Source organism: Sturnira hondurensis, unplaced genomic scaffold, assembly GCF_014824575.4.
Source record: "Sturnira hondurensis isolate 20B ecotype Veracruz unplaced genomic scaffold, ASM1482457v3 Scaffold0021214, whole genome shotgun sequence".
NCBI classification, from domain to species: Eukaryota; Metazoa; Chordata; class Mammalia; order Chiroptera; family Phyllostomidae; genus Sturnira; species Sturnira hondurensis.
In genome coordinates, this window is record NW_028093845.1 from 8,039,523 (window position 1) to 8,053,037 (window position 13,515).

Sequence of the window (13,515 nt, forward strand, 5' to 3'; positions counted from 1 at the left end):
TCTTCACTCTACCCACTTATGCTCTGCCTCCCCTGCCCCCCATCAGTCCTGCACAGTCCTGGTGGACTAGTTTTCTGGAGCACACTACTGAAGGCAGTTCTGTTGAGCACCCTGGCACCTGTCCCCGCCCCCTTCCTCCAGGTGCACTTTCCTTGCTTCTCCCTCTCTCCTAAGACTAAGGGCCTGTCCTTTGCCTCTGTAACTTATTCCCTGAGCTCATGCAGCCCAGCGGGCTCACTTTTCCCACCTCTGTGACCTTCTAAGTAAGCTTGAAAAAAAGAATAAACTGCTGGTTAACTCACAACCCTTGTTAGGTACACCATGTCCTTCCTAACCTGGCATTTGCTATTCTACATGCTCATCTTGTGCCAGGCTTTACATCCATCTTTGACAGAATGAATGATCCCGTTTTCCTCAGACACATCTCTGCTTTTCTGCATCCACACTTTTGCTCACGTCAGCTGGCTTGCTTGGAATGCTGATTTTACTTCTGTCAGCCACATTTCACTTGTCTTTTCAGAGGCTGGCAAACTGCAAGCCAAATCTGGCCCACTGCTAGGTTTGTAAATAAAGTTTTATTGGAAAACTGCACATCCACTTGTCTATGCATTGCCTGTGACTGTTTTTTGCAAGCCGTAGGCTGCAGAAACCCATTGCCTGCAAAGCCTACACTGTTCCCTCTGGCTCTGGAAGGAAAAAAGTTTGCTTTTATTCATGGTATCAGCAGCTTTGAAGTGCACTTTCTACCCGTCAAAATTGCAGAATACCTGGTCCTTTCCCAGGAACAGGAGTACAGAGGGCTAGGAAGAAATGGAAATTGTAAATGTTAATATTGAATTCCAGTCATCTTGTAGGTCATCTCCTGTTTTCAAACACAGTTGAAACTGTGATCTTAGGTAAAGCAGTCTTAAACTAAGTCATAAAGAATTATAAATGAAAAGGCAAATACTTTACTGTGATTATAGTGTGACAGTGGGGGAAATCACTGTTTTTCAGAAAATGGGATGAGAATGTGAGGTGTTAATGAAAGTTGTTTGTAAGTATCTGTGGCCTCAGGTTTGTAGTGGTTTATTATTCTTTTATTCTTGATGGAAGAGTGTAGGGTGCATAACTATTTTTAATAGTTATGCATATTGATTGAGTTTGGTTAGTAGGGACAGTACCCTGGGAATGTGGCTTCCAGTGGATTAGGTACTCCTATTACATTGTTCATTCATGGAAGTTCTCTAGTGGAGAAACCAGGTGGTAGGGATGAAAATACAGCCTGGAACTACAGACAGTTAAAGCCATTTGTGTAATTCATTGATAAATCAGGACAAGGAATTGAAAAGACTGGAAGTTGGAGAAAGACCTGATTCCGTTGGCAAGAAAATAACTGGGCAAACAGATCAGTGGTCATTGGACTTTTTAGTGCAACTGATAGGAAAGAATTCTACCTGGGAGAAATCTTGGCAGTGAAATCCTTTATATATTTCTAAGGTGAACTTCTAATAAGTCATCCATCTTAACTTTATCTGTTAAATGTCCAGTGTGGAGCTAGATTAATTTTTTTTGGTAAGAAAACCTAGGCAGATAAATTATTAGAATCTGTGAAGTATGTGTATTTGAGACAGGATTTCTCTGTTACGTTTCCTTTTGCACATCCTCTGTCTTATAAATAATCCTGCTAAACGGTGATCTTACAGAATCAGATTTGACCTGATTGAAGTCTGGGAATGTAGTCATCGTATACCTGAGATGCATTAACCAAGGGTCATATTCAGAGATGGACCCCTGTTCCTCATTAAAGAGGACACAGGTCATATGTCCAGCACAGAGCTCACACACGCTCACCCTGGAAACACTTGCCAGGAGTGCAGTTCACACTGAAGTGGACCTTGAGTCACCGCTGGAACAGTGGGTTTAATTTCCTGCCAGAAACTTGCTTGCGGGGGTGTGTGTGTGTGTTTAAAGAGTGAATTGTCTTCAGGAACTTCAGTTTATTGAGTGCACCGTGCATCTGACCATGCTGAGTACTAGACATTTTATCTTCATAACAGTAACCTTAGTATCATTCCCCCTTCAAAGATGGAGCAAGTGAAGATGGCGAGCATAGTAGTCCAATGATACGAACCCATGAGTATTCCTTCCCAGAGCAGTGCTTCTTCTGGTACCCTATGTGTGTCTGCTCTTTTGAAACTTGTTACTATGGAAAATTTCAAACATCTACTGCTTTCACTGGTGAGTAGAGATAACAGAGTATGACCCCCTGTGCACCTGTGACAGCATCAGCGGTCATCTCCTCCTGACTGCTTCTGTCACCTGGACCCCTGCCCGCCTGCATGTTGTTCTGAGGCATATCCTCAACCCCATGTCACTTCATCTAAATATTCAGTATGTATTCTTTTTTTTTAAAGATTTTATTTATTTATTTATCTTTAGAGGGGAAGGAGAGAGGGAGAGAAACATCAATGTATGGTTGCCTTTTGTGTGTCCCCTGCTGGGAGTTGGCCTGCAGGGAACTGGACTACAACCCAGGCATGTGCCCTGACTGGGAATCGAACTGCGATCCTCTGGTTCGCAGGCCCGCACTCAATTCAGTATGTATTCTTAAGTGTAAAGTCTTTAACAAGCACAGCCATGATACCACTACTGCACCTAAATAATAATAACACCTCCTTAATATTATCCAGTAACCAGTGTTCAAATTTCTAGTAATTTTATGAGTCACATTTTTTTTAGTATGTTTGAATCAGGATCTGAATAACAGCTATACATAATAATTGGTTCATATATGTCATAATTTTTTACTGTTTTAACTTTTTATTTTGAAATTGATTCTTTTTTAATTCTTCTTTTATTCTAGTTCAAGTACCGTTGTCTCCATTCCTCCCCACTGCTCCCCCCGCCACACTCATCCCCACCTCCCTCGCTCACTCCTACCCGCCTTTGGCTTTGTCCGTGTGTCCTTTGTACATGTTCCTTGCTGACCCTCCCGCTTTTCCCCGTTATCCCCTCCCCTCTGGTTACTGTCAGTTTGTTTTTTATTTCAATGTCTCTGGTTCTATTTTGAAATAATTTTAAATTTCAAGAAAAATTGCAAGAATAAGTACCAAGAACCCCCTTATATGTTTAACCTAGATTCCATAATTTTTTTAAGAGAGGAGAAGGGAGGGAGAAAGAGAGGGAGAGAAACATTGCTGTGAGAGGGGACCGTTGGTGGTTTGCCTCTTGTCCACACCCCAGCCTGAGACTGAACCCACAACCTAGGCATGTGCCCTCACCGGGAATTGAACCGGTCGGTGGCTTTATGTTTGCAGGCTGATGCCCAACTGAGTCACGCCGGGCAGGGCATGATTATTAATGTTATATTTTATTTGCTTTTTTAGCCTGTTTGAAAGGTAAAGACATGATTCTTCATTACCCCTTAATATATCCTAAAAGTAAGGACAGGACAGTCTTCTCTCTAACCCCACTATGCTCATCAAACTCAGGAAAATAATAATTGATGTGCCGTCTGTTTTGAATAGTCCATTCAGATGATGCCGTTGTCCTAATAATGTCCTTTATACAAAACCCAGCAACAGCAATAAAGTCTTCTCTTAACCACTTTTTCTTTCTGGTTCAGGATCTCATTGTCTTTCAGTCTCGAATAGTCACGTAGTCTTTGTTGTGCCTTTTGTGAGTCATTTACTTTGTTGACTGTCTCAGTTTGGCTCAGGTTACACATGTATTTGATAAGCAGTGCTGTAGGAAGCCATGCTGAATTCTCAGGGCTCTGTTTGGGGGCTCACCGTTCTGACTTGTCCTGTTACAGAGGAGGGTACCCTTTTTAAAGTTATCTTTTATGACTTAAGATTGTGTTTGCCAGGTTTTTCTGCTGTAAAGTTAGCAAATTATTTTGTACTTATTAACAGGTAGATACAAATACTGCCAAATGGTGAATTTCTAATTTCATCATTCCTTTTACATTTATTAGCTGACTTTCCAGCATAAGGTAGAATTTGTACTTCTCCCCTATTGGTTTATTCATCTGTTTTATTCTTCAGGGACTCACAGATTTCTGTTTTGCCCAGGAGGGGGTTACGATCCATTACTCTTAATTACTTTGATGTTTAGCTTGTTGTGGGTTTCCCAGACTGGTTGCTGTGTCCTTTTGACATATATCCGTCATTCTCTGAGCACTTTCTTTCTTATGACACAAAAGATGTTTCAGCAGCTCTTCAAATAACTTCAGCGTTGTTTCATTATAATGATGAGATGTCGTAGGAACTTAACTCTTGATTAAATCAATTAGCCTGTGGTAAAATTGGTTTCCTGACACGTCATTTCATGGAAAGTTGCAGAACCTGTTAATGACATTAAGTGGGGATGTACTGTACTCTCCTTGCCTTAGCCCGAAAATCAGCTGTTTTGCCAAAGAGCCTGGATGTATGTAAGTGGGGGTTGGTACATACCATTCTAAATAGAATGAAAAATTGGGGCTTTAGTTTTGCTCATTGCCATTGTCTAGTTGTTGCTTGTAGGACCTTTCAATGGACAGAGCTAAGAAATGGCATTTGTACATATATTCATAAACTCACACGTACTTATATCTGTCTCTATATCTGTCCATCTAAGTAGCTGAAAACCATGAGGTCACAGTATTTTCAATTATAACCCAATAATGGGTAGTTTGTTCTAGCCTTTCTTCTTTCGGTGTTTATGCCTTCCTTCTCCTGCAGTAAGAATCCTGGCTCCCATTATTTGCAATATATTTACTTATTTGCTGTACCTCCCTGTATGTCAGCACCTCCCAATCACACGGGCTCTCCTCTAGGTCCTGGCCTGTTGGCCTGAACCATGCAGACGTCTGCTTGGTCCTGGTGCTGCTTGGGCCTTGGTCCTTGGTCCTGTGGCAGGCCAGTGTCTTGCTTCTTCCCCACGGTATTGCGTGAGCTTGGGCCCTCCCCCAAACCTTCCCAGCAGTGCCACAACTCACAGCAACCCAGGAGGAGGATTCATGAATGCTTAGTAAGTGTCTCTGTTGAGATTCAAGGCAGTTTATAAAGAATGGGCAGTATAAAGTGAAGGGAGGAGAGGTGTGAGAAGGATCTGAGTGGGTGATGAGATTTAGGCCAGGACCATTATGGCAGGTTCAGGCAGTAACCCCCTGAATGGAGGAGTATTAGTATTCGTATTCATGTCAGGAGAGTGTCATAAGAATATCGTTCTTCATCTGTTCTGTTTTGAAGAACCCCAGTATAATAGAGTCACAAAGTAAAATTACTTCTTGATCTTGGGGAGAGGAGTTCTAGAGTTCTACTTGGTGGTCAGAAAGGATGTTTTAGAATCTCTTTATATCATGTAGAAAACAAAATTTGAAGTGAATTCAGAAGGAAAGAAAAACTTTCAGGTCTGTACCTCTCCTCCCATCTCCTAAAAGCAGAAATGCTCATGTATTTGTACCAAGACTTTCTTCTTCTTTGTACCTTATGTCATATCAGTTATTCGTTGGGTGAAAACCAGCCTTGTTCGTGTATAAAAGGTAACCTGAGGCACTTCAAAGCATAATGCTGTAAATCTTGGCATATCGGAGGATGCAATGACCAAAAAACCCTGGTCATGCAGGGTGCCCGGAGGACACAAAGGTCCTCCTGGGCCTTTCGTCATGGGATAGAAAAGGGTTACAATGGAGAAGATGTACTGTTTGTCTTAAAATTATCAGGGGAGGGGAAGATGTTCCTCTCTCTGAGACAAGCATGGATTAGCAGGGCATGGCGCTGTACCAGATCCTGTGAAGGCAGTATAACATGGGGCTGGGTTGTCACTCGGTTCTGTGAAATTGGGGTTTCTGTGACCCCAAAGAACCGTGCCTTCTAAGAAAGGTCTCATAATTGCAAGCCCCACATAGGAATGAAGCCAGGGCTGTAAGCTGGGAGTTAATCAGTCTAATTAATCTAGCAGTTTTCTTCTTTTGGGTAATAGTGGTGGCCCTCCTAAGGGATATTGGTGTTGCCCCGCTGTCATCCAAAGTCCCAGCCTGGCATCACAGAGCCAGGTGGGGTTCCCATCAGGCAGAGTAGTCAGTATAAATGAACATATCTAGATAGCGAGTACACTTTCTGAATTATATTTCTTTGCCTTACTGTCTTCTTTTAATAAAGAAGTATCTTACGTCCTATGGAAGGATTAACCTGATGGGTAGTTAAGGCCTTGACCAAGAATTTACATCCATGTAGGCAGGTGAACCAGGATGTTAGGAGCCGGAAGTCTGATTGTTAATTCTTAAGTTTCCCATGAATGCAGAAGGTGACTGTTATAAACCTGATGCTGTTACATTACACATTCTCAAGCCTGTAAGATTTGTGAAGTAAAAAGGGAGTAGAAGTATAGGTCATGGTGGCATGGTCAAAGCAGTACATGTTTTTTTTTTTTTTTTTACCAGTTTCTGATTCTGAGAATGAATGTTTGCTTAATCCTAAGCACCGAACTTCAGGAATTGTTGCACCTTTGCAAGGTAATCTGTTAGACACACGCTACTCTTAACTCCGGAAATTCTCTTTTCAGATGCCGTCTTTGCATTTCAGTTACGCAACCCGGTGCACAATGGACATGCTCTCTTAATGCAGGATACCCATAAACAACTCCTAGAGAGGGGCTACCGGCGCCCCGTCCTTCTCCTTCACCCTCTCGGTGGCTGGACGAAGGATGACGACGTCCCTCTGATGTGGCGTATGAAGCAGCATGCCGCAGTGCTGGAGGAGGCCATCCTGAACCCGGAGACCACAGTGGTGGCCATCTTCCCGTCTCCCATGATGTATGCGGGGCCGACGGAGGTAGGTCGCTGTTTTGTCTGCATGAGAAAGATTTTCATGTCTTCTGATTTCAGAGCAGGGCGTGTTTCTAAAGAGAGATTCAAAAGTGGAGGTATCTAAAGGTTCCTGTAGGGTGCTTCTGTTTCGGCTTACCTTAGTCTTCCTCTGCGCAAGGCAAAGCTGACTCGTTGGCCAGCTGGTTTCAGGAGGCCTCACCCCGACCCCGTGGTTGCTCAGGAGAGCATGGTCTGAAAAGAAACAATGGAAGAATGTTGTCAGGAGGCCAGCATGGGTGTGGGCCCAGTGTGCCCCCCGCTGGGTCGGGATCTTGTGTTAGACTTCTCCGGGCTGTGTGAAGTGCCCAGTAATTGGGTATTGAAGGGATGTGCAGGGTGTGGATCTAAAAGTTTTCTAAGGTTCTGTTCCATTCTGATCATTTTCTGTTTTGCTTCATTTTCTTTGCACTTCATGTTGAAGTGTGATGTACATCAGAGAAAGCACACACTTTATAGGAACACAATACAATGAATTTTCCCCATTTGATCACAGTCATACAGCCAGCACCCAAAGTTTTTTTCAAAGACTATACACACCCCAGAAAGCTCTTCTTCCCTCCACCCCCTTCATTCCCTGCCCTCCCCGCAGTATCTCTCACTATCCTCACTTCTCACATCATGAATTCAGTTTGTTGGGTTGTGGTTTGGATACTCTGGGACGCAGACTCAGTGAGATCAGGGTTCAGGAAATTCCTTAGGGAGAGCCCTCGGGGTCAGTGTTTGTGGGAGGGAATGAACGGGAAGGGAGCAGGATGGGGCAGAGGGAGGAGCTGATCTGTGATCCATTCTCAGGGAAGCCTGGTTGATCCCACCTGCAGTTCTGCAAAGGCCTTCAGAGACGTTGCACGAGAAAGAGGCATTTCTGCCCTGTGCTGATTGGTGACTGGCTACCTGGGGGAGGGGCGTGCTGCTCTTTTAGAGGCAGTTCCTAAGGAGGGTGACAGCTGCCGGTGTGTGCTGGTGGCACTCCTGCCGCAGGGGACCTGGGTGTCACCTCACGGCATCCAGTCCTGCCTGCTCTAAGGCTTGTTCCAACTGGAACTACATACCCTCGCGTGTCTGACTTCTTTCACTTTACGTTTGGTTTGTGAAACTTGCCCTTATTGTTGTGTGTAGTCAGTTGCATGCAGGTTAGTCCTCAGTACTGTGGAGTGTTCCGTGTGTGACAGCATCTAGCCCTGTTAGGCTTCCCGGCAGGGTCCAGTTTTTTGCTGTTAAGAATAGTGCTGGTATGAAGGTATCAATCAGTGCTTACCTTTTTATGAACGTTTCTGTTGGTATGCCTGGGAGTAGAATTGCTTGGTCGTGAGGTATGCATTTGCTCAGCTTGCTTGATTGATTTTCCTCACCCAAAGACTCTTTTTTTTCATTAGAGAGGAAGGGAGAGAGAGAGAGAAACATTGATATGAGAGAGGAGCATTGGATTGGTTTTCTCCTCTTTGCACTTGGACCGGGAATTGTGTGCACCTGGGCTGGGGATCGAACCCACAACCCAAGCATGCACCCTGATTGGGAATTGAACCCACAACCTTTCGGTTATGGGACAACATTCCAGCCAGCAGAGCCCCATGGGCCAGGGCTGCTGTCCATTAATAGATGCTGTCTGTCAGTTTTCCAGTGGGTGACTATTTTACACTCTCCTGAGCAGTGTGTTTCTTCACCTGTATTTTATCATTGTAGCCATTTGATGCTTTAGCCCTATTTATTTAGCCAAACATTTTGAAATAGTTTTGCTATTTCTAAACCAACCCCAGAAATGTTTTTATTGAACCAGTTTCACGGAAGAGGAAGTGGAGCATTGTAAATGAGTTCTATTTAGATATGTTGATTGAGAGGTGGGATATAATAATAGCCCATTTTTATTGTGCTCTTACTGGATTTGCCAGGCAATGTTTCCGGTGCTTTGTATGTACTGGCTAACTTAACCCTCCGAACAGCAGCACTGAGGGGAGGTGCTGTTGCTTTTTTCAACTTAAAGATGAGGAAACTGAGGTAGTTAAAAAGTTCTTGAGGGTCACAGAGTAGTCTGGCCCCAGAGCCGTGTATTTAACTCCCACAGAATATTTTTTATCTTCCTATGTAATAGTAAACCATTTAAAAACACCTGGTCATGTGGTTTCTGAAAACAGCCTGGAAATAAATTCTTCAGCTATCCTGCAGGTGTCCAGAGTAGAGAGTGAGGATGGCCCTAGCCGAAGTTCGTTAGAGGCGGGATCTTTGTACAGTGGCGTTCACTTATTTTTTGATTATCATCACCTAGAGTTGTGGGTTATGATATTCTTTATGTCATCGGGACAGGCGTACCTTGGAGGTTTCGCTGGTTCAGTTACAGAGTACTGCGATTTAGTATCGCAGTGAAGCGCAGCACATGGATTTTTTGTTCCCTGGTGCATATAAAAGTTACGTTTACATTATACTGTAGTTTATTAAATGTGCAATAGTCTAAAACATGTACATTCCTTAATTAGAAAGTATTTCATTACCAAAGATGCTGTCATCTGAGCCTGTTGGAAGATGACACTGATTGACTTGTTCACACTAGCACAGGCATTCAATTTGTAAAAAAAACACATGTTGTCTGCGCAGCACAATAAAGAACAGTGCAGTAAAATGAGCTATGCCTGTATTGATGCTTTTTCTACTCTTATGGTAGCTGTCTCATGGTATTGGTAAGAGCCAGCTTTTTTTTGTTGTGGGAAGTGAATGGGATAATGTAAATCATTTAACACCAGCTAGGTCCTGATAGTACATGATGATAATATCAGCTGCCTTAAAAACAATAACAAAGTACTTTGCTGCAAGTTCTCAACTATCCTAGGATCCCGTCGAACGACAAAGGAGCTGCCTGCACCTCATTGCTGCTGGTCAATCAGGGTGAAGTCCTAGCATTTTGGTTATGACAGAGCCTGGAATGGCCTCCTCCCTAACAAACTTCCCATCAGAGCAGACACCCTCTGATTTGGAATGTCCTTTGGTGTTGGTTAGTATATAAAAAATATGGAAATCAATATTACATAATAAAAGGAAACGAAAATAACTACTTTTTGAGTGCCTGTGTATGTGTCATGCATTATATACCCTCCTCCTCACAACGACTCAGTGAGGGAGGCTTCATTCCCATTTACAGTTGAGGTTAGTGAGGCTTAGGGAGGCCAATTAATTGTGGTCTGTCGGAGAAAATCAGAGCGGGTCAGTCGTTAGAATGGTAAAAGGTTTTATTCAGGAACTCTTGTAATGAATAGAGGAAAAGAGACCACAGGATGGAGCTGGGCTTGATTCTGAATATGGCATGGACAGACAAGTGGGGGTAAGTATAGCCAAGGAGGGGGTGGGGTATGGATGGAAAACTAGTAAGCGGAAACGTCAGAAATAAGTCAAGGGATGATGATTCTGGTTAAACAGACCTAGCAGGGCTTCTTGCTGAAAGCAGCCAGTCTGAGCAAGTATCATTTGGGGGATGGTTGGGGGTGAAGAATTGGATCAGATACGGAGGATGGGGAATTCCCAACAAACTGACTTAGCAAGAGTTTTGCCACAGCTGGGCAGGATAGGGCCTGCAGGGATGCCCACTGATGGTCGAGGCTCAGAGGGCTTCAGAGAGCCTGAGTAGAGTCTGTCTGGTCAAGGAGAGGGTCTGTGTCAGATCCTACAACCAGCAGGACGCAGAGGTGGGTCGGGAACTCAGGACCGTGTGGTCTTCTCGCCAGTGCTCCTTGCTGTCTCCAAGCCTCAAAGGGGTCTGCACCTTGGCAGTCAGTGGAAGGGGAAGGAATTTAGGTGCCCACCCAGAGCTCCCAGGGTTGCTAGAGGTATAAAGGCACCTTACAGTTGTATCTGTCTGTCTCTGGAGGGTCAGGCACAAGCTTAGGGGTGCGGTTCTTATCAGGAAGATCAGATCAGATCTGATACATGAGCAAAAGGCATTATTTAATTTCTGAACTTACAAAGAACAAACTTTAGAAATTCTGGTAAACCTCCTCATATTTTAAACTATTAAGTATAATAATGCTTATGACCTGGCAGGATTTAAACTCTGAGATTGAGTGGCTTATGAAAACTGTCCATTTCTTTTTCTCAAGTCCCTCACTTGTTTGACTTCCTTGGCTTATTCACAGCCTTAAGTGATTTTTTTTTTTTGTAATTAAAAAAATGACACACTCATTTTTGTAGCTTTTTCCAGTGACATCAGGAAGAAGTCTGCTGGTAATGCTTATTTGCCAACTAATAATAATAAAATAAAAACAATGACTCTTCCTTTAATCATTTTCTGTGGGTCATTTAGAAGGCATTGGTACCAGATTTGTTTCCCCAGCACAAATGCTTTTCAGAACAGTGAGCAGCTGTCAAGGCTGTTTGGTTATCAACAGGATGTCCCTGACTTTCTAATCTGTAAGGATTTAATGGCTGGATTCCTAAATTCCATTTTAGGAATTGGGTGGGTGGGGCAGCATGTGGACGGAGAGTTGCTTTTCTAATGCTAAAAAGGTGTAACACATGTACATTTATATTCTTGTGAGATATTGACTGTAGAAGTTGTGTTTGTCCCCTCTCACAGAATACTAAATCTATTTTGTAAAGGACAAGTAATGCTTCCTAAGACCTGTTACATGAAAATAAGATGTATTTTGGAATGTGGATATGTACAGCTAACAGATGGACCCTGGTTTAAAATGTTCAAATGAGAATTGCCAGTTGAATTTTGTAGAAAACACAGTATTGGGGTAGGAATTCCTTGTCATGAAAGTTATCCATGCACAGATAAGTGACTCCCTAATAGAGACTGATTCTGCGGAAGTGAGCACAAGCCCTTAAACAGGGGTGGTAGGAACAGACAGTAGGATAAGGGAACAGCCCCCTTTATCCTCGGGGTGTATGTTCCAAGGCCCCCAGTGGGCACCTGAAGCCATGAAGAGTACTGAGCCCTGTATGTATATAATGGTTTTTCCTGGACATACGTGCCTTTCCACTTAAAGGAATCACCTTCTGTTTGGCATATCTGATTTGCCGGCATCACTACGCTTACATTTTGCAGCCATCATTAATAAAATATGTAATTTTACTTAATTACTTGAACACCACACTGTGATTCCAAGAGAGCCAGCCACTAAATGGCTAAGGGATTTATGTCCTTGGTGGGACGGAGTGGGAGAGGATGAGGTTTCATCACGCTAGTCAGAATGCAATAGAAAATGCCAAAGTGTTTATTTCTGGAAGTTTCCATGTAATATTTTCAGATTGTGGTTGATGGCAAGTAACTGAAACCATGGAAGTCAAAGCCACAGATAAGGAGGGGACTACTGTGTTGCCACTGGGTACCAATATATCCATTTAATTAATCCAGCTTTGCACTAGTATCTGTGTGGAGCAGAAAATAGAATGTCTGTTAAGATATAAATCTGTTGCACCCTATAAACACTTGCAAAAGTTCTGATCTCCTAAAGGGATATTGTTTCGTGAGATCGGAGCCTAAATATGGGAGCCACAGAGTCCCAAGTTTTCATTGTAACCTTTGACCCACTCTGGGGCCCTTGATAATTTTGTCTTCTACTCACTTATTTTATTCATTTTTGTGAAGTAGTGCGACACAGATTCACAGTCTGTTATCCAAAATCTTTGGGGTCATGTATTAGTTCTGCCAGTGGGTCTGGGACATACAGAACATAGAAATTCCTGTAGCAGAGTGAATGATTTTTCATACTAAGTAGGATCAGTAAAACCCATAAATAACTTCATCAGTTTTGATCATGGTTTGCTACTAAATTAGTTTAAAAACTAGGTTTTGGAGGTTTTTGAATTTCAGATGGGTATGTTAACTAATCTTATTGTGGTAATCACAATACACACACACACGCATATCAAATCATCACATTTCAATGCCATAAGTTTACAGAGTGTTTGTTATATGTTAATTATATCAGTAAAACTGGAAAATGTTGGATTTCAGATTTTGGGATAAGCAGTTTTGGGTCAGTACCACAAAAACATTTTAGATCTGTTGATCTGTTTTGAAAGTAATTATTGAGATCTGTATAGTCTGATATCTTATGTCCTTTTAGCTTAAAGGACATAAGTCAGTATCTTGAGAACTGAAATAACTAATTTAACTCATAGACATTAGATTTTACAGGTGCTTTAGGATGCTTTTCATGAAGGAAGAATGGCCTTTTTTTCTTCTGATTTGTCTATAGATGTTCAGCTCAGAATCTGTTCTTGTTTCTTCCTGAAGCAGCGTCAAGTTTCAGTATTTTCTGTTAGGTTATCAGGTTTTCCTGTTGTTAGGTTGTCTGTACCGTTTCTTCTCCAAACGCACCAACTTGTATCTTTTCTGCTGCTCTGATGTTCTGTCTTATTGTGGGGCTTGACACAGTGCGAGCAGCTCAGTCAGAACAGGTGCGGGTGGACTTTGGGGTTTGAAAGACCCAGAAATGAGATCGGATATCTTGTTCAGTTTGCAGCTTTGCACTTGTTTTTGAATTTCTCTAAGCCTTACTTATCTATTTGTGAAACAGGAATAATGACTATCTTATCCATTTGCTGTAAACATTAAATGAGACAACATTTATAAAACAGCTTTGTACAGTGGCTGGCATGTTAGGAAGAGGTCAACAGTTGGTACCTGTTGTTATTCTCTGTCACCCCCGTAAAGGGCTTTGTGAAGCGCTTTCTAACACCTTACCACCATG

General features: G+C 42.6%; 1 protein-coding gene across 1 annotated transcript in view; it reads left to right on the forward strand.

Moving 5' to 3' along the window:
- PAPSS1 (3'-phosphoadenosine 5'-phosphosulfate synthase 1) overlaps window positions 1–13,515 on the forward strand; it is an 87,457-nt gene that overhangs the window by 48,446 nt on the left and 25,496 nt on the right. The window contains exon 10 of the mRNA XM_037031876.1: window positions 6,529–6,797. Coding sequence (XP_036887771.1) covers window positions 6,529–6,797 — 269 coding nt within the window. The remainder of the gene's footprint in view (window positions 1–6,528; window positions 6,798–13,515) is intronic.